The 21,935-nt window shown below is 39.2% G+C and overlaps 1 protein-coding gene across 1 annotated transcript in view; it reads right to left on the reverse strand.

Moving 5' to 3' along the window:
- Positions 1 to 5,319: 5,319 nt before the first annotated feature.
- The window catches only part of LOC129725080 (uncharacterized), a 300,060-nt gene continuing 283,444 nt past the window's right edge, over positions 5,320 to 21,935 (reverse strand). Inside the window, exon 2 of the mRNA XM_055680493.1 lies at positions 5,320 to 21,720. Within this exon, the coding sequence (XP_055536468.1) occupies positions 20,143 to 21,720 (1,578 nt within the window). The 3' untranslated portion in view covers positions 5,320 to 20,142. The remainder of the gene's footprint in view (positions 21,721 to 21,935) is intronic.

Consider the following 21,935-nt stretch of genomic DNA (forward strand, 5'->3'; position numbering starts at 1 on the left):
AAAAATGAATAAGTTTAAACAAAAATACCCAATGTTCCGTCACGTAGCATTTTTGTCAAACAATACATATCTTAGCTTATCCCGGAAGAAAGTAAGCCTTCTACTGAATTTAATGAGAGCAGGTAGAGAGTAAACCGAAACACGGCCTTCCGCAGTGTTCCACTAGAACAAGCCACTAGTAAAGCAAGCAGGAAAAGTTCTTGAAGAAATAACCGTGAACAGTTCTGCTATGCGAGCATTGGCAAAACACTCCGCCTTCCGCAATGCCTAGCCAGGTAGTCCACAGTTGCATAAGAGCAATTCTCGCCGAAACCGTCCCACTGGTGACAAAAGGTCTTTAAAAAAGGATATTTTTGTGTCTAAATGATTGAATCTAGAGAAAAAATGAGAAACCCACTTATGTTAGTTCATAATTATAGACCCAAAACAAAATCGCACGATTAGCCTGGGGGCTAATAGCGGTCTCGATAAACTAGATTAGTTGAGAGAACTCGTTATCGAAATTGTTTTTGGCACATTTTGCATGAGTAGGATAAGTACAACGATACACCGTGCCCCAGTGCTGAGTCGAGAAAATTTCCAGCTCGAAAAGATGATCCTCTACTCGATCTGGAATCGAACCCGATATCACAACCGTGTGGGAGAGCAAGACGACCGACATCGCTAACCACAGAACCACGGGGACCACCCATGAATGGACCCCTCGAGCACAAATCGGTTAAACGGTTTTTACAAAAATTGATTTTTGAGCAATTCTTGATCTTTTTATTGACCCATTTCTCTAGAATTTGTCATTGAACCCCCTGTAACCAACACATCGTTTTAAAGAGGAATGATAGAGCTTTCATTTGACGTAGAAAAATATTGGCCACCATCTTGGATCTCGCCGCCATCTTAGATTTCATCAGAAAAACGTGTTTTTGAGCAAGTTTGCAACCACCGATTTTAAATTTGACTTCACTATTGGAAAGCTGAGAAAAAATGGAACTTAATTCCATAGCGCCTTTTGCCTTCGTCCTAGCTTAAAACAGTCTTCAGAACAATTGTTTGTATGAATGATCCGCATAATCTCAAATTGTCAAAAAGTATGAAAAGTTTACTATACTAAAAACAAAAGAAATTACTTTTTTGTATTAAGAGATAGAAGAATAGTCTATGTAGCTAAGTTGTAGAAGATTCAAAAATGTGAAACTTTGTTGAACAAATGAAAATCCTATCTTTTTTCGGTACAAAGTTATAAAGTATATAACATGCAACTTACTTAAAAGTTAGTTTTTTGTACTGAACTTTTGTCAGTTGCATTTTACACGAAAGCATTGTTCAGAGGAATTATTGGGGCACATAGAATACACATTTTTGCCAAAGACCGTATATCTCCAGGACTTTTCCTTACAAAGTTATATCATATTTTAGCAAATTTTTTCGAAAATTTCAATAACGTATTGGTTAAAAAGGGGCAAGTGGAATCATGATGTCAATACTTTTTCTTGATGTTAAGCTGAAGTACTATAAACTCCTTAAGGTTCTATTTGTCCCAATTCACCCATATTAGAGTAAGGAAAGCATATGTTACAGTATGTTTTCATATATCAAAAATACTAACGTTTTTGTGTTAAGAGATATGAGAATGGTTTATTCGGCAAAGTTTTAGAACGTACAAAAATATGAAACTTTGCTGAACAAATAAAATTTCTATCCTAATTGGGTACAGAGCTACAGCGTATTTTTTTTTCGATAACTTCAACAACGTATAGAATAAAGATTAGGTGGATTGGGACAGATGGAAATTATAACAATTCTGAGCACTCGAGCCAAACTTCGAGAAAAAGTATTAACATCATGATTCTACTTTCCCCTTTTTTACTTGGTACGTTCTCCTCCATAAGTCACAATGAGAAACGCCAACTCAACCCAAATCTCCCCCTCCCCCTTCATGCGTTACGTAATTTGTGTACGACGCCTTAGGCCGATGCCGGGTTTCAAAGGGGCTCGCGCGCGCCAGTAAAGAGCGCTGATGCTCACAAAGAATGTCGATGTCACTAGCCAAAGCACGTGCGCTCTTGAAAGCTCCCCAAAAGAAGAGAAGAGCTTAACAACTTTGTACTAAACTTAAGTCCGCGACATCGACGGACCGAGGAATAATTTCTGCTTAAGTCTCGAGTAGTTTATTCTGTGCGGGGCACATACAGGATCGTAAAGTCCTGATGGCATAACTTTTGAACCACAGAGTACTTCGATGGACACCTGAGCAGAAACTGACCTAGGAGCACCAGCACCAGTATTAGCCCCCGATGTTCATGAAGTTCCCTGTGAGATCGGGAAGCTGAGAAACAACAAAGCCGCAGGTAAAAAAGGACTGCCTAGCGAGCAGTTTAAACGTGGGAGAGAGGGGCTGGCTAGGGCGCTGCAATGGGTCACTTCCAGGATTTGGGAGGAGGAAAAACTTACAGACTGGAGTGCCGCAACTACCGCGGTTTCTCGCTAATCAATGCCGCCTACAAAATACTATCACAGATCCTGTTCCGTCGTCTATCACCTTTAAACAGGCTCGTGGGCTAGTACCAAGCGGGTTTCATGGGAGCCCGTGCCACCACGGACCCGATCCTTTCAATCCGACAGATCTTAAGAACTGTCGCGAGTACAACTCATCACATCTTCATCGGCTTCACAGCGGCCTATGATACAGTTGATCTAGAACAGCTATGGCAGATCATGCACAACAACGGATTTTCGGATAAACTGACTCGACTGAGCAAGGCCACCATGGCGCAAGTGATGAGCTACGTGCGAGTTTCGGGGATACTCTCGAGCCCCTTTGAATCGCACAGAGGGCTTTCCTGTTTGCTGTTTAACATCGCCCTTGAGGGTGTGATCCGGAGGGCGGGCATCGACAGAAGGAGCACGATTTTCACAAAGTTTGTTTAGCTTCTGGGCTTCGCGGATGACTTTGACATCATAACACGTTCCTCTGCGTTGGTGGAGTAAACTTAGGCCCGACTGAAAGTCGAAGCCGGACGAATCAGACTGCCAATACATTCGTCGAAAATAAAATACATGCGAGCGAGATGCTCCAAGGAGAACAACATCAGCCTCCCAACTCAAGTCTCGGTAGACGGCGATGAGCCTGAGGTGGTCGATGAGTTCGTGTATATGGGGTCACTGGTGACCGCCGACAATAACACCAGCAAAGAGATCCAGACGCGCATCCTACTTTCCATTTTGGAAGACACTTCAATCAAGTCGAGTGCGACGACACACGAAGTTGACGCTGTACAAAACCCTGATAAGACCGGTAGTCCTCTACGGAATCAAGACAAGAACGCTTCTCGCGGAGGACCCTAACGCCTAACAACTATTTACGGTGGAGTACAGACGGACGACGGAGAATGGCAACGGCGCATAAACCACGATCCGCACGCGCTACTTTAAGAGAACCCCATTGCGCACCTGGCGAATATCAATAGGTTGCGGTGGGCCGGTCACGTCGTGAGGATGGCGGACGACAACCCTGTGAAATCACTTACTTTCAGTAACTCTGCCGGCACCAGAAATAGCCGGGCGCAGCGTGCACGATGGCTCGACCAGATCGAAAGGTACTGCGGGTGATGAGACTCCTAGGGAACTGACGAAAAACAACTCAAAACCAAGCAACATGGCGACAACTTCTTGATACAGCACGAGCCACCACGGCTCTCGTCTGATTGGTGAGGAAAGTCCCGCCAATTTTCCCAAAATTCAACAGCTTTATCGAGTTATGCTGAGAGTTGCCCACGGGGGGGGGGGGGGGGGGGGGTCGGAAGGTCTCATATATTTATAATATATGATATAACTCCTCTCAATATCGTGTTCTAAATTCTCTTCCGCTTCCTATTCCATATTGCCGAGGACTATCAATGCGGTTTCCGGGAAGGACGATCCACTACGGACCAAATACATTAGCGAAGTGCGACAATGGAATTAGCCGTGATATAAACAAGCGTTTAGCGGTGAGCAGCTGAGGTCCCACACTCTGTGAACCAGTACAAAACTAACACTCTGAAAAACACTGTTTGTCCCAGTGGTCTTTTTGGGCCATGAAACTCACCGAAAAAGAGCGATCAGCTATGATCTTTCTAGGGCAATTATTTTGAGCTTTAAGGCAGCATCTTTTCGCTTTTGTCGACCAGTGTAATCGGTATCGGTAAGCAAATCTTCGTAGCAGCTTGCTTTCTATATACCGTTTTGATCCAAACTTCGAACGCTTCGAAATAAAAATGGAATTATTGTAACTAGTGTAATAAAAAGAATCATTATGATATACCATTCCTTGGAATATCCTTCACTCAATGATGCTCTTCACTGTTGGACCACTCCCAGGAAATTAGCAAGTGTTGAAGAAAGTGACAATCAGTATCTAGACGGTTTGTCTATCGATCGCTTAGCAAAAAAGCGTTGAAGTGTTCGGAATTTGAATCAAAGCCGAGTTCTACTTATTTTCGAGTACAGAAATGTTTATAGCGATATAAATTGCACTCAATTGCAACAAAAACAAGATTACCGACATACTAAACCTCTAAGATCGACGAGAAAATTCATTTGCGTTAATTTTAAGATAAGAAGTTACATAACAGCTGAAGTGTTTGAAATTTGATGCAATACCGTATTTATGTTTACGTAGTAAACGTTCAAGTACAAATCAACAATATTTTATAAACTTTGCGGAATTGTTTAAACTGTTTTTTTTTTCTTTCTAAGGTGTATTTAGTCAAATGCCAGGCAATTAGGGTAATCGAAGCCAAACCTCATGAACTACAACACTGCACCTCTTATTTCTGGAAAACTTACCACAATGGCAAATATCATCTTTTATAAATCCTTTTATCCCGGTCAACACCGATGTTGATAGATCTCCAACTGAGAAATATCAATGGCGATATGTATGAATTCCTTAACCATTTTGCAAATAAATGCAATTCACACTAAAGAACATTTTCTATCAGTAATTGAACTTGTTAAATCCGCTAAACAAAAAATTATCAGTTTTGAATAGCAATGATATGCTCTACTGAATGCCGATCTTTGCAACATTTTATGCCGTTTTTTATCTTATTTTTATACAACTTCCTTATTAACAAAATCTAAACAAAATTTACAACCATTTTCTCATACAATGTTCGGTAATCCCAAGGACCCCAAAGATCTAGAACATAACTTACCTGTTTACAAGTCAAATCCTAAGTTGACTTTTGCGACCAAGGTGAACCAGAATCTCATATCAGAGGACACCAAAAGAAACTGTCATCTGTCTCTAAGTTTACTTTCCGTGAAATGAAACAAGAGTTTTCAAATGTAAAATTTTTTCACTGTTCATATATTTAATATAATCAATAATATATATAATAAGTAATAATAATCAATAATCTTGATAATAATTGATAATCACTAATCGCAACTAATCGTATTGATAATTATAATTGTAATGGTTTTACACAGAAATAAACCTCATTGTTCTTCGCATGAATTTATTACATGTTCTTTGCCTTTGTTGTCTGTTCTTAGAGCTTTTCATGGTTCTAGATAGTTGCTTGCAGATGGTCGCTTCGATTCTTGTTTTCATATTGTTTTCGTCTTCGTGGTTTTTTTTTCCACACAACGATTTCGTTCGCCTGAGTCTGCGCTTCCGATCTTCGATCAGATCTCGCGATAGTCTGGTTGGTTTCTGGATTAGCAACAACTTAGTTAGTTATGTAGTAATTTATTCGCCTCCCGCGTCTGCTCGTTTCTAGTTTGTGATGTATTAACGAGAGACCCGAGGTTCCGGAAACAACAAAAAAAAAGGACAGAGAATGGAAAAGGACGGGCCGTTTTCCCGTACAAGGACTTCGAAATCTTTGGCCTCGCTCGGGTGCGACCGATCGTCTACTTAGCAGTACATGTGTACAAGGTAAAAACAAACGAGCAAATCTAAACTTTACGCACTAAATAAATTGGACAAATCTCTAACTCAAACAGCTCCGTTTCGCACTAACAGCATGTCGCTAACTTCCTACTGGATTGTTTCATTTCGGTTTGCTTCATTTTTTTTCCTAAAACAGAAAAGAAACAGACACTTTTTGGTTTGCATGTCAAAAACTTCAACAACTCGTGCGATTCGGAGAATCAGTTTATGATTTTATTTCATGTTTTTTTCTCTTTTGTATTTAGTAATTTTTATCTTCACTCCTGTTCCCTCATAATTGTATTGTTCTTCCGAAAAGATTTTCTTTCATTTCGTAGCGGCCGCTCTTCCGGGAGGAAAATAATTGCAATTTGTTTTCACATGTTTGAGTTTTCTTCTTTGTTTCAACATTTATTTTCTTGTATATTGCTTGTCAAAATTTTCCCTTCGTTTGCTCAAATTGGATGCGCGTTAATTTCGTTTAAAGTTAATAGTTTATTGGCTCGATTGTGGTTGCCTAAAATTTGGTTCGGAGCCTTCCGCCGACTAGGTTCACTGCTGACGCTGCTCGGAAGGACAATTCGTCAACGACACAATAAAAAAAAAGAAAGGCGCAGGATTCGATTTCGATTAGTGCCCTTTCAGCAGAAAACGGAATCCTTTACCTATTAGCGTAAACTTAGGGTCGTAATAGTTTGTCAACAGTATAAAAAACCGAGAATCAATTATTTAAAAGCCTAACATCTGCTTTGTTCAGCTCAATCCATCGTTTATGCCTTTTTTTAATAATTTTTATTTTTATTTTTTTGGTCGGTATCAGTTGTTTGGATGTTTCCCTTGTCAACCTTATTGTGACAAAACGTAAAATTCTAGCAAATCAAAATCGATGTTTCCGTTTTCTTGACCCCGCTCGCAAATCGCTCTCGAAAATCTGCTAATATTCTCTTAGTTACGATACTTAACTCCACTTTTTTGTCTCTAATGTTACTTCATATATAATATAATCCATAATTATAGTATTTACACAGAAATTTACAAAACTTCCTATCAGTTATGGTCGTAAATGTACATAATATTACAAATGTTGGTATCTTTATTTTCCTTATAGTTGATGCTTTGCGTAGGATCGGCTACGTTAGATAGTTCGATTATGACAGCACTCCACGTTCTGACAGCTCACCGACTGTCACAAATCGTCACAAAATTGGTTGATTGATTTTACATATCCACTCTAGTTTTGTTTCTTCTCCTTCTTTTTTTGGGCTCTGAAAATCTTCGGACGCTTGGTCTCCCCAACACACGCAAATATCAAAACAACAAATTTGTGCACCCATCCGGAGAAGAGTGCGTTTAGCGCCCTACCAAATTTGAGACCACTAACTATCTCTGAAAAGTTCTCTGTCAGTTGCAACGTAAACGAAAACACCAGTAGCAGGCCCTGCTAGGGACGAATCCGGCAATTGTAGATTCTTTGTCTACACACAATTTTGTCATCTTTGAAACCTCTCCTTCGAGTCTGTTTGTGCCAAATAAGTTTTTGTTGGGTTTGTTTCTTTTTTTGGGGGGAAGGGGGGGGGGGGGGAGATTAGGGCATGCCACACGTAAACGCTGCAGCTGACAAACGTCAAACTGGAGTCACAAGTCATCGTTACAAATTTGACGAAACAAAGTTCGCTTTTGTTTGCTGTCTGTTTCTCCCTTGCTCACTTTACTAGTTTGAGTTTAACGCTGCTACGGTGAGTGTAAGTGAGTGAGTGAGTGAGTGTAAATATATTAGTAATTATAACAAGTTCAATCCCACTTGTGATTGATTTTCGTTCCCGTTATACGCTCTCTCCTGGTTGTCTCCGCTGGTTTTTGTTTCTTTCTTCTTTTGCTCACGCCATTTTGGTAGTTTAGTCTTTTTGATCCACGCTACTTCGGTTATATTTTGTTTGATCTTTCAGTGCACAGAATTGGCGCTGAGATTGTAAATATATAAATAGACATTTAGTAATTTGTTTGCTTTTTTCTTGCTCAATAAATATTCTTGAGTTTTTTGTCAATTTATTACCGTTGTATGTGTGTGAGTGTGGTTCAAGTAGTTCACAGAGAAAAAAAAACCGCAACGCGCTTTATTTTAGAAGTTAGCTTCCTACTTGAGTTCATTTTCTCTACGATTGGTAAATTGTAAGTTTGTTCATCTTATTTTTTGTTGCTTAATTTTTCAAATGTTTATATAAAAAAAAAAAACGTTTCTCTACACATTTAAAGCGGCTGATTCCATGGATGTTTTATTTGTTTGTTTGTTTCTCAGTTGTTTTTCTTCTTTTTAATATAATAATGGAGGGAGAAAAGCACGTTTTCTCTCAATGACAATATAAGGTAAAATAAAGATTTGAAAATCTCGGCTTTTTTTCTTATTTATTTTTCTCCTCCTATTGTTTAATGCAAAATTTGCTAAAACTTGATTTTTATTTCTGTTTTACGTTCTTTCAAGTAGTTATGTAACGTTTTATTTTTGTATTGTTTCTGTTCTAATGCTTTTGTAGAAAACAATGATTGTAATTCCGAAACGGGGTTTTTAACATAAAACCAAATAAAGCAGGTTTAAAACGCACTTTCCTTGTTGTTGTTGTTGTTTACTAGTTATGGTTTAGTAGAAAGTGAAAATGCATAGTTTGGCAGTTTGTCAATACAGTTTTGAACGAATTTGTGTTTTTCTTCTTGTTGTTTTTGTTTTCGTACCATTCTTACGGGTAAGAAATTGAAACGATAAACTCTTCACGAGACAATAAACGAAAGCTAGTTATTTACGCAATAAACAAAACGAACGTTCATATTACGAAGAGTTAAAAAAAACTATACAATACTATTTAATGTAAAATAAAGAATAGACTATTTCACAGCCTGCATAGATACCTGAATATTTTATTTATTTAGTTTTTCTTCTTCTGATTTTTCAAATCTGTTAGTTGATTATTACAAGTTACATTTACTTTCACTACTACTTTATTTACTAATAATTTGCGTTTGCTCGATGCTTCTGCAATGGATGCTTTCTTACTGCGTGTGTGTGAGTATGAGGGTTTTCGTATCTGTAGATTTACTACCGATAGCAATCAAATTTGAGACACGATCGGTAAAATGGATTCTAATAAGCAAACCGCTTTGACGTAGCACGGAAGGGGCTTTGAGGTTTGAGGGGGAAAAGACGCTTATCCGCTCATCCCGAGGTTAACAGGTTTGAGTCACATAAAACAGAATTTTGGAGCAAACAAAACTTTACTATTCGAAAAAATGAGATCAATTCACAGGCAAAAATGGCTATCCGAGAGAAAAAAATGCATTTGCTTGATATTGTACGCTATTCGCACCTCATTTTAGTGGTTAAAACTAGACATTCTACCGCGCGGTTTGCTCTTCTAGGATGAATGGCAGGGCGGTGAAAAGGGCACATGATTTCTGAGGGGAAGTTTGGCTTGCTTTTGACTTGTGTACTTTTGCGTGTGTGTGTGTGTGTTTGTGTGTGTTTTCGTTGAGTTACTTCTCAAGATATGTTGCTAACAGGAAATAGGATCCTTTATATCGCAGAATTCTGTTATATGAATAACAATGCGGTGAGAGGAGATCTACACCAACTAAACCGAGAGTCGGCAAATTCAGCTGATTGTCAAACTAAGATCACGAAAGACTTATTATGCATGTGCTGTCATGTGTGTATGTGTGTCTATTTATGAGTGAATGATTATGCATGAATGTAAAGTTATGCGATATTGCTACAACAACAATGCAGAGAATGAGAAAAACTTGTGTAACAGTAATGGTGACGACCAGAGCACAGTTATATAGGCAGCTACTTTAGCAGAGTGACAACCGAAGGAATACGTTTTAGTTTGTTTCTAGTTATTTTTTTTTTTTATGTTCCGTACATGTTAATTCATCGTTAGCTAAAAACTTTCGGAGCAATCAGTCTTAACTTTAGTTTCCGCCAAATAAAACCAATCAATGTGTGTGTGTCCCAGTTCCGTTGAATGCAATATCATTCCGTGGGCTTATCTGTCATTCCCCTTGGCTGATGTCAGTGATAAACAGGCAACACTGCTGGTGTACTCGACCCTTTGCCGATAAGTTGATTAGGTGTCTACAGAGTCTAACACAAACACGAATAAAAGTTGCTTTTGTTTGTTTTGCTTGGTTGTTGTTTGACAGTTGAGATGTTGCAGCGTGTGCAGGAGTGTGTATCAAGTGGCACTTCCCATCGCTCAAACCGGTCAAATTGGTTTCATCTAACTATTCGACTACTGGTAAAGTCAACAAGACAAAAATTTATTTATCTCACAGTTTTTTTTTTCTTCTTTCTAGCATTCAGTGAGTTAAGGAGAAGAAGAGTATAATAGAAATGAAGATATCTAACCGAATCGCGCTACTGAAGGATGCTAAACTCAGGGGAGACACAGCTCGAGTGCTGATTTACTGCTTGTTCGGCTGGTAGAGTTCGAGAACGAAAAAGCTCACTTTCACAACCTGAAAATTCGACAGTGAAACTGTAGTCACTTTTATACTAGTCTGGTGGACTGAAAAACTACTGATCTGACTGCTACGAGTCAAGAAACTCCTGTAGTTGTAAAATGTTTTCGAATATAAAAACCGCTTTAAAAGGGTCTAGGAGAAAATAATTTGGAATAATTGAAACTGTTACAATATTAGATTCTAACCAATTGAAATTTTACAGCTCAAACTGGGTTCCCAAAATCCAGGCTACTAATACAGTCACTATTCAGCTTCATAATGACGACTACTCTGATGAAAAGTGCGTAGCACTCTTAAGACAGTTTCGAATTTTCAAACACCGCGTCAAAGCAACCGTCATTATGGAGCGTAACAAACTAGATGCGAAAAATCTGTTTCCTTTGTACAGTAGTCACAATGAGTACGAATTTACGAATTTGATTGTTTACGTGACGTTTGTGTACGTTTTCGGTTGATGGTTCAGTTTAAATAATTCAATGAAAAATTTAAAAAAACTGGGATTGCTTTTATTGTTTAAACTGAGTAATATCTACTCAGAATTTCTTAATGGCTGTATTTACTCATTTTTGCGTAATATGAGCGAATGTCAAAAATTTTCAAATGACAATAGAAGTTATTTTAATGCCAATGTTCGATGTTGCTCTCAGTAGTGTTTAAAGCTTAGAGTTTCTCAAAGTTAGGTTTTGTAAATTGGTTGGAGCCCGAAAGAATGCAACAATTTGCGGCGGATGTGGATACGAAATGCACCAGCGTAAAATTTACTCAGTTTTTGATAGATAGACATGTAACTCAGAAGAAATTGCACGAATATTCTATTGAGTACGTCCATTTCAACAGAACAGAGTAATATTTGACTCAGTTTAGAGTTAAACTGAACGAGCGGGTACAAATTTAAACTCTTAAATAGTAACTCAAAAATAGATCAAGTTTCTTTTCTGAGTGTCTTTTATTATCTTCTTGGATATCCTCCGGTTCGGTTGAATTTATTTTGATTCACAGCTCTGGAGTTATTTGTTTGTTCAGTGTGGTTCATTTGTTTCACAGAAGGTTGTTTAGATAGAAGCTGAAGCGATGACGAACTTCAGAGGTTATACTGTACCCAAAATGTGAGTAACACCATTTACAAATGCTGATTAATAATTCAAAGACGCCTAGTGTTACTCAAATATGCGTATTTGCGGAGTTACTCAGATTCAAAGCTGTTCTACTCTAGAGACCTCTCCAATCGTGCATTTATTGGTGCACTTTACACCGCGTAAGTCGGATGAAAATAAGGCAATCAAAGTGCTGTCAAAATGCCTGCATTGATTGCGAAATATTTATTATCTTTCGCTAACTTGACAGTTAATTTATTCCTACGCGGATTGTGTGATTCGTTTACGGATAGTATCTTACAATACGAATATTTGATTTACAGTACCGAGCAACTCAAAAAACACTATATTTTTCGATCTGCTTAACCCCGGTTGAGTAAACCAAGAGTCATTTATGAGGCAAACAACCCGAATTTAGTGTGCCTGACCGTGCTGTCAGAAAGCTCTATAGATCTATTTACGTACGAATGTGTTAGTGTCTCGGACAAAGATGAAAATTATCACTCGCGTTCAATTTTTCGCAAGCTGATAGCTCATCTAATCAGCACAGTTCTGAACAACTTTGTATGGCGAACTTGAACTCCTCAAATAGTACTACAACATTGTCAAAGAGAGTATTTCTCGTACATAAACACCGGAGCTGTGAGAGGACATTAAGGCAAATTATCGCGATAATTATTTTAAATCTGCTCTCAAGGCTACAGTGTGACAGTTTATATATCGGGAGAAGCTGCTAAAAATTTGAAACAACGATATGCGATGTATTACAGTTTGGAGAAAACAAAAGTAAATTTACACGGCTCTACACGTTTGCTAGTGTGCGTAACTGAAAATTCACTTATCTCTATAGAGATAGGTGACTTTTCACCCACGCACACTAGTAAACTTGTAAACCCGTGTAAAGTTGCTTTTGTTTCCTCCAAACTATAAATCATCGCATCTCGTTGCTTCAACTTTTATCATTTTTTACCATTTTTGGTCGATTATGTTCAGCAGCTTCTTCCGGTTTCTGATCACGAACGAAAAAATTTATTCAGAAACAAGTTTAAAACATGTAACGAGTGTTAAACTTAATATTTATCCAGCTGCTAAAAGCATAGCATTGCAAACAAAACAGCTATTTGTAAACATTTTCCTCAACTAGTGGCACTAACACATTCGTACGTAAAAAGGTCTATATTAAAATGCGTCAAATTTTACTCATTTCGGAGTCATTTTTTCACAGGAGTGTAACTTCGAGTACGGATGACATCTAACAAAGGTATGTTATTTCGCTGTGCTAGAGTTTTGTTAGAGTCGTAGGGAAATGAAACAATTTTCATTGTTTTTTTCAATGAAAGTCCAAAAATGCATGGATAACGAACTGACAGGTGTCACGGATCCTGCTGATATTGATGTTGCTTTTACGTGCGTTATGTCAGCGGTTCCGAGATTTCTGTCAAAATTTCATTCATGAATTGAGTTCAGAAACGTCTCGTAAAATGGTCTATAATCTTGAAGAGAAAACCCTTGCGTGCTTTTTTCAGTGTCAAAAAGCGACCGAGCACAGCAAATTTCAGCCGCAATTACCTCTCTAACATGTAAAGTAATAGTTGAATCTGCTGTTGTTTAGAACTGAAATCATAAATCCAAGAATAACAGAATGTTAATAGTGTAATTACACACTTAAAATTTACTGCCGAATCTTGGTAAGTGATTGCCTCCATTGCTCAGTGCACATTTTAGAAAAACGACAGCTGTCAAATTTTTTTCGAAAATCCTGGTTGAACCTAACTTAAATTTCACAAAACATCCAAAATCACAGTGTTGCTGAATCATGTTTTTTTTTGCTAAATTATCAGATGATTAAGGTTGAACCGTCCCAACAAACAACTTTGTTGAATAACGGCTTATTTAGCTATAGTTCAGCTGAAATCCACTGAATTATAGCTTATTAAGCTGTAAATCAACAAAATTGTTTGTTGGGATGACAGCTCGGCAATATATCTAGCTCGAGAATCATTTTGAAGTATGTATACTTCGAAGGTAACTGGTTTTGTATGGCAGCAGAAGCTGAACAAATGGTAAACTGAAATTTAATGGAGCAAAAAATTTACCTAAAATAATTCCAAAATTATTTACGTTATTTAGCTAAAAAAAATTCACCTAAAACTGGAAATTCCAAAAATTGTTAGGTTTATTTTCAGCCTCATACGGAAGCGCATATTAGTATAAAGCTTAAAAGCTGAACAAAAGAGCCAACACATACATAAGACATACGTAACACTCATTTTGTTCATTACTTATCTAGCAGTTTGACAGGATGAGCTACGGAGTACAATGGGGCAATGTGTACCAAAAAAAACGCCAGTTTTACATATGTTTTATGCAGGTGGAGTCAAGGTAAGGTTTCATTGCTGCATAAAACTAGTACAGCATGTGATACCTGCGAAAATTGATGAATGAAAATAGTCTTATTTCTCTAAGCAAAAACATGCTTTTGAGAATTATTCTCGTAACCCTATTCACGTTTTTCTTTACCGAGAGGTTTCACCCACTCTCTTGATTTTATGCTCACATTCTTCTACCCAGTGTTGTCAGGTATCCAGGTTTCTTTGGATTCAGCAGATTTTTGAACATGTGTCCAGGTAGCGAGATTTGATTACAATCTTCCAGATTCTATTTCCTCTGTCTCGCAAAAAGGTGATGAAAAATTTGCACAAAGTTTTTTTAAATTTTTTAAGCTTTTTACAGATATCGATGAACTCGACCTGGAAACGCTGCCATTACCTGTCAAACGCGTGAGAGAGAGAAAGTAACTGCCCGCATTTAATCGAAGAGAATTTCAGTAGCACAGTTTATGTTCAGACCAATCTTCGCATGCGAGGGGTAAAGGCCCAAATACACACACGGCGCAATGACACCTTTTCCATACAAAATAGAGGGCGTGATCGCTACCCCGCCTTCCATTTTGTATGGACCGTGTGCCGTGTGTGTATTTGGGCCTTAAGCAATTACTTTCTCTCTTTTTTTCCTGTGTGGGCTCATCACTGCGACCAGAGATTAGATTTATTGTGATTTTGTCCAAGTGTTTTCTGTATTCCGTACTTCATATTATTGGCAGTATCACTATTGTAGGAAGTGATACGCTTATCATTTATATCCGTACTTGTGTGTAAGTTTCACCTTTCCGTTTCAAGGTTACTACTCTGCTATACTGAGCCTCTGTCCCTCCGACATCCTAACAGATTTGGAATTGAAACTCACCATGGGTGCGTTGCGTATTCTGCAGAACGTTCAATTTTACACTGTTTTTGTCACATCCAAAAGCGATGAGAACAGAAACGTCATTTTCAGATGTTCACTGAACAATTCATTTCTTCATCAGAAGCGTTTATTCACCCGAGAAACTATTACTCTTCAATCTCTCTCAACAGCAGATGATATCAGCGTTGCCAAGTATCCAAATTTTTAAGCATTTTTTTCTCTGTCTCGCATTAAGTTCATCATTTTGAACATTGCTCAAGGTTTTGCAACTGTATCACCCTAAAGAGGTTGCGTACTTCAAAAATTTCATACGAAAAATTACTTTTTATTCCGCGAAACGACTGCCAGATTATTTTGGTTTTTTTTTTCAGATATCAATGAAATCCACCTGGCAGCGTTGATGGTATGATGTACATTGAATGTTAACTGATAGTTGTTAGGAGGGAAATAATGATTTCTCGCTAAGGAAGGAAGTATGTCGTGTTTGACTTAGAATTTTCAACGACCCAAGACTCGGAAAAAGTTCATACGTCACCGAGAAAAATATATCCTTACATTTGCTATGGTGCTGCAAACATGAGGATATATTTTTACCGCATTAACTTCTTCCGAGTTTTGTGTCTTTGAAAAGTCGAAGTCGGCTAATTGTGGCTCCTACACAATTTCACCTTGAGATCAAGACGAGCAAAACGAAGTCTGCCTATCAAAACGTTTACCAGTTGTACTTCATGTCAGAAAATTTGCGGAGATTAATAGAATATTGAACTCAAAATATTTTTGTTACTTTCGTTTATGCATAATGTTTGAAAACTATGCATTAAACTTGTTGCAAATGAATGTTCAAAACAACTCTTTTTTTTTGCACAAAAATCATGTGATTTTGTTGTATGATGATTTTGTGAACAGATTTTCTGATTTTTCGAAAAAACAAGTTCAAATTAATACCTTAAAAAGGTTGCTTCTACTAAAAAGTGTTTTGGAAAAAAAAGCAGAGAATTTCACCTTACCAAAGAAAAGGTGACTCCATACATTACGGAGGTTACTTAACAGGACACATCAAACCGAAAAAACGTACACAACCACAATCCCGAACATAAACTTTTTCTTTTAAGCCCATTAGTGGAGCTGCAAAAATGTACACCCAGTTGTTCCTTAGACGTAATTTGCTGTGTGCTTCCGAACGCAACATAAATTGAAATCAAAATCATCCAACTATCTGGAACCGATTGTATGCTGAACTCTCGCGTTGGTATGGTTTGGTTTGATTATACTGTTTTGTTTGTTGTTTGCTGGTTTTAGTCTAGTTCGGTGTGGCATCCCAAAAAGTATCTAATGTGTGTGTGTGTGTTTTCTCTTTAGTTTAGTTTTTGTTTGTTCTGTGGTCGTTTCAGTTCACGGTTTTTTTTGTTGTTGTTGTTGTTTTGTTTTTTTTTTCTTCGATGAACTGTTTGCTGTTAAAATAAATCGTTTTTTGATCCTTTTTGTATAATAAGTTGCTTAACAATAACGCTTTATTTAGTAATTGTTTTTTTGAATTTTCGTTCATTTCCTGAGGTTTGTGGTTTTTCATTTATCGAAAAAGTAAGCAAATAAACCCACGCGTCAAAAATAAACTTCCTCTTAATTTAAAAACGATACTAAACTAGTGTTTTGTATCTTCCGTTTCGGTTACAAAAATAACGAGCACTTTTTTGTTTTTGAATAGTTTCTCTGTCGGTTCCGCTAGTTTTTGTTTTTCTTTTTTTTTGTATCGAGTATCCAGATTCGCTCTACCAACTGCTTCAGCTATTGACTTAAATAATTGATGAAAAGCTATTGAATCGCTACTGACATCGCTGGGTGTACCAGTGTAATCGGTTTACTTACCTTAATTGATGCATTTTGTTTTTAATTAGATACAAGTACCGTTTGCTTCTTCTGCCAGTGCTGGCGGTATTGCTCACAGCTTAGTGAGTTTCTGTTCTATTGTGTGTTTTCTTGTTTGCTGTATTTTTTCTTCTTTTGATTATTTTCTTAAAAAAGAGAACAAAAACAAACATTTCCCTGATATTGTTTGCTGACAAAAGAAAACAAGTTTCCGTTTCATTATTTGAGAGATCTTCTGCAAATCACAATAGTTTGATTCGTTTTATTTTTATTTTTACAGAGCGAAAGTGCTACGACCTGGGACCAAAGAACAACTCACTATAATTTCTTCCCATTTTGTTTTTTTTTTTGTATCTCGAATCCCTTCAGTGAAATAGAGTTCATTCCTGTGTTTGCGCAACAGTAAGAAAACATGGACAATTCTACTTCACACTTAGCTCTCCTGCGTTCCTTTGTGTCGATTGATAATAGATCAAATAGCACTACTACACAATTAGTATAACCACAATAATATATGTATAATAGTTATTTACTTACTAGTCCCAATATGGTACCCTTTCGTGTATGGTCGAGCATTAACGCCACCTTCCGGGCAAAAATATGCCAAGCTCTACTCTTATTATCTTCTTTCTCGCGCTCTCTTGCTCTCACAAACCGCCCTTCATCAACATTGCTGCTCCTGTTCTGCGTCTTCTTCTCGCATACGATTAAAAAGTATTAATAACTTTACAACTACAAGTGCCGCCCCAGCAAGGAGCTTACAGTTCTGCCATCTTTGTGTGTGTCTCTGTGTGAGTGTGTGTCTGTCAAAGTTTGTTTCGTATGCGTGTTGTCTGTGTATCTTAACTAACAATTTTGCAAAACCTCCGACTTGATCGGAGTTTGTTTACCTTTACTTAAATCACATTCAGCTTATTCTCTTATTTGTTATATCTACAGTTTTTGTTTTTGTTTTGTTTTGTTTCAACTTCGTTCTTTCTCGTTACCAAACTTTTTCACTGATCTCACCAAACGAATGAAAACATTTTTTGTTTTTTTCCTCAAAAAATTGAAACCAAAAGCTGCTATGTATTTGCGTGTACGGTAAATTTGTTCGGTTGCTGCGATTTGCTCTGCATTTTTATTCGCGATTGTACTGTTTGCCCTTTGCACCGCAATAAAGCCGAAAATTTTTCGAACTAAAAGGAGAATTTGAACGAAACAAAACAAGGTATAGTAAGAAAAATATGACAATCAGCCGGCCGAAAGATGGGGGCCTCTTACCGGAAGGAAACTATATGATACAATATTTACAGCAACAAAACAGAAGAATAAAAAACAAAACACAATCGAATTGAAAGGAGGGAAAAGGAAACCAATCAGACTTTATGAACTTCGGGGCAGTATTACGGACAGCAACAGCAGTCGAAGTGAAATCGAACTCAGCTAAATTGCATTTATTCTCTGGCCAAACGGAGGGGTGAGGTGGAGCACCGATTTCGCGCTCCCCAATCCGATATTGTAACGAATTAAGAAAATATTCCGAACCGAAGGTTCGAACAGAAGTCGGAAAATCTACCACATAGTCAGTCAATCAATTTATGCATATGTATAATGTAGCCTCTCGAAAATGCCTCGGCCCCGAAGTCGGTTCAATCGAGGGTTGTGCCACTGGTTACTGGTTGGTATATGCTAATTTTTTGGCATCCCAGGCCGGGTTTTACTTCTCGGCTGTGAAGCAGAAGTTTATAAAATTTTATCCTTCGCAATTTGCGATAAGCGGATAGTGGCTCTGTAGACTCCGAAGTAATGTTCAATCAGAGTGGGTTTCGGAAATTCGAATTTGGTTTTGACATTTACATTTTACTATCTGCAGCGCTCCTAGTGGATGGTTTTAAGTTTTTTTTTTAGCTACCATTTGTTGATGATGTCAATATTAATAAATTACAGATTGCTTACTACGAGCGAAAATAATAACAGCAGCGGAAAAAATTAGGCATCAATAGAAATTCAATTTAGATTTATGCCCGCTCCCAGCGAAAATCCACAAGCAGAAGAAGCGTCCGACTGTAAAACCGCTGTTCTGTACGCCGTAAAATGAGATTACGATCCACGCCTCATGCTGCGGAACATAAATCAACCATTCCGAAGCGCTGCCGGCAGCGGGAAGAGGAATTCGTTCGATCAATAATTATAATTTCATCAGCCAGAGCAGACAGCGCACTCATTCGCTCGGACTGACTGACTGACTGACAGACGTTCTCCGTGGCTGTCATTTTCCGGCTTTCCAGCTCATTGGTCTTGTTTACCGGTTCGTTTCTGTGCCCTGCCGGGACAACCAACAGCAGATGCTTTTCCATGGCTTCGTTTTACTCTAGCCACAAAAAATTGCAAAAGCAAAGCAACAACAAAAAAATCGTGCACCGATGTTGCGTGAATAATTTGTAGTTATCTTTATCAAATTTAAGTTATTTTTCCCACTGGCTGCGCTGGAGATTAAAGTTAAAATGACAAAGAACGCTAAAAGTTATTAATCTTACTCCGTGCTTGCTAAATCAATCCACTTTTTATTGCCATTGCGCAAAGGCTGTGATGATTTTTTGCTTCAGCCCTACTGGTCATTTTGCGATATTTTCTAATTCCATTGCACATAAACTTGTCCAAAAGAAAACCCAACTGAAAAGCAGGGCGGACAGGAGGAGGTACACCATCAGCGTAATGACTTAATGGAAAATACCGCAAAACATTCTCCATCCTTTCAGTTTTCCACTCTCCGGCGCAGTCCACTGGTGGTCCAACTGGTGAGGAGGATGCAAAACTTTTGTGACTCCTTCAAACCGCGGAACCGTCAGGAGAGAAGGCGGGGAACCCATCTTATTGCAGTCATCAATTAAAAACTGGAAAGTGGTGACTTACGAAACTTTTGCGAAGGTTTTTCTCCGGGTGCTCGGTCGGAATCTGTCCGACGTTCGCGCAAACGAAATTTTCCCAATTTCAATTTTCATCTTTCTTCCGCTTCATCAAAAAACTTTTCGCTGAGTTCCCAACGGGCTCTTATTGCCGCTACCACAGCCGTCAAAAATCGACCGATTGAACTGCCTCTCACCTACTGTTATATTGACAATCTACTTTTTTTTCTCGGATGATTGGCTCACCCCCGGCGTACCAAAATGCTCAATTAATTAAAAACCGCGCCCGGCATGTTGACTACTGTCCGACATTCTACCCAACATGAAAGCTAACTTTCTACCTCAACAGAAAACCAAAGTTCTCCTTCTCCCGCTACTTGTTTTTGATCATCACAACACTTTTAAATTTGTTTTTGTTTTCTTATTACGCTGCTTTTGCCTAGACTTTGATTTCCCTACCGGCAGCACCGAATCCAATGTACAAACAAACATTCCCGCTTCCCTAACATTCGAGCGTACCTCACCGCTCTCTCATTCTTGCTATTTTTTCTCTTTCTCTCGCTCTCTCTCGTTCACTGTCGCACAATAAAGCACTTATTTTTTTGGTTTGCATCGATGTTTAAAACTTGCTTCCGCTGCTTCCCCATTCCCGCAGCAGCCGAGTAACGTCCGTCGAGCAGGGAAACTCCAGATGGGAACCACTGGACGATGAGGCCGTTTCCAGCCGGTCGAAGGTGATGTCGTTGAGATCTTCCGGAACTACCATATCGGTGAAATCCATCTGCACCAGGTTGTGGCTGTTGATGTGGGACTGCTGGCTGATGGCGATCGCCGGACTGCAGTCAATATCGGCCACAATGGAGTTGGTAGACACGGTACTGTTGATGGTAGAATCCGCACAGCTACTCACTGGTATCAGTGCGGTGGAGGTCGGCGAGGATTGGCAGTTGGACGTAATGGCGTTGAGCGTGGGATTCTGCTGAAGAGGTCGGCTGTTGGCCAACTGGGCGGTGAATGCGTTGAGCGTCAGTGCGTTCAGCTGACTTGTGTGCAGGTGCTGTGGAAGCAACTGATTGTGGGACTGACAGCTTCCCGATAATTCGCTGAAGCTTAGCAGAGCGTTTCCGGTTAGATTGCCGTTAGCCATACTGTTCACCGTGAACAGTCCATTGTAGGGGACGATGTCATTCATGGAACTCACACTAACTGGACTAGGACTGTGCACCTGACCGCTGACTTGATCCCGGTGACCCGTTCCGTTCAGCACATCGTCCAGGCATGGATCATCCAACCTGAACCGATCGTCTTCTTCGAAGAACATTTCTCGTTTGATATCCACCTCGTTGCTGTTTCCATTACCATTTCCGCCGGTCCCAACCGTCACCCCGTTCTGGTCCTGGTTGCTCATTGTTCCATTTGTGAAGAGATAGCTCTTCGAATCATCATCCTGGGTCAAAATAAACGCCTTATTATCATCCTCATTCTCGAATAAAGTCTGTTGACCAAAACAATTATTGCAATCGGTCGCGGTTAGTCCTTCCAGATTGGTGGTAAACAGATTGTTATCGGACTCAAACACCGAGTTGGCAAACGGTGGCTCCTGAGAGATCAGGGAGCTATCATCGTACAGTGCGGCACCTTCCGGGGAATTTGGCGACTGTCCTCCGACGCATTGCTGTTGATGGTAGTACAGTTCCTCGTTTGTGTCCCTCAGCTCCGCTCGGAGTACCGCTTTCTTCGATTTCAAATTAACGCCGTTACTACTGCTGTTGTTGTTGCTGTCATTCTTGCTGACCTTCCCACTGCGCCGACCGGATTTGGTTTTACCCGATGCACTACCGGTGGATGATACGCAGCTATCGCGCGATGACGTAGACGACGCGGGTGAGGACGAAGCAGACGAAGATGACCCAGTACTACTCTTGCTACCGCCGCTTCCCTTGACCTGCTTTTTCTTCGGGCGGTACTTGTAATTGGGGTACTCCTGTGTGTGCAGTTTTCTCAAACGTTCGGCTTCATCGACAAACGGTTGCCTCTCAGCTTCGCTCAACGCTTTCCAGCGGGCTCCCAGATTTTTGGAGATAACCGCATTATGCATGTCCGGTGTCACTTCGCAAATTTTGCGCCGCTCGATCTGACTCCACACCATGAATGGGTTCATCGGACGTTTGATATGACCGGGACTGTGTTTTTTCGTCTGTGGAAGCGGGGAAGAAAGAAACAAAACAGAATAGAATTAGTTCACCGACAGTTTTCTGTTGAATTCAGTCCCACAGGACCGGGATTGGAAGGGAATCGAAAAAAAAACACCAAAAAAAAAAACGTGAGTGAGTGTACCGACTCTGCTGTTGCTTCGCAACCGCAGTCATGCATGCATATTGGGATTATTTTGACTACTCGGGGGGTCCCTCG

This window comes from Wyeomyia smithii, chromosome 2, assembly GCF_029784165.1.
Source record: "Wyeomyia smithii strain HCP4-BCI-WySm-NY-G18 chromosome 2, ASM2978416v1, whole genome shotgun sequence".
Classification (NCBI taxonomy): Eukaryota; Metazoa; Arthropoda; class Insecta; order Diptera; family Culicidae; genus Wyeomyia; species Wyeomyia smithii.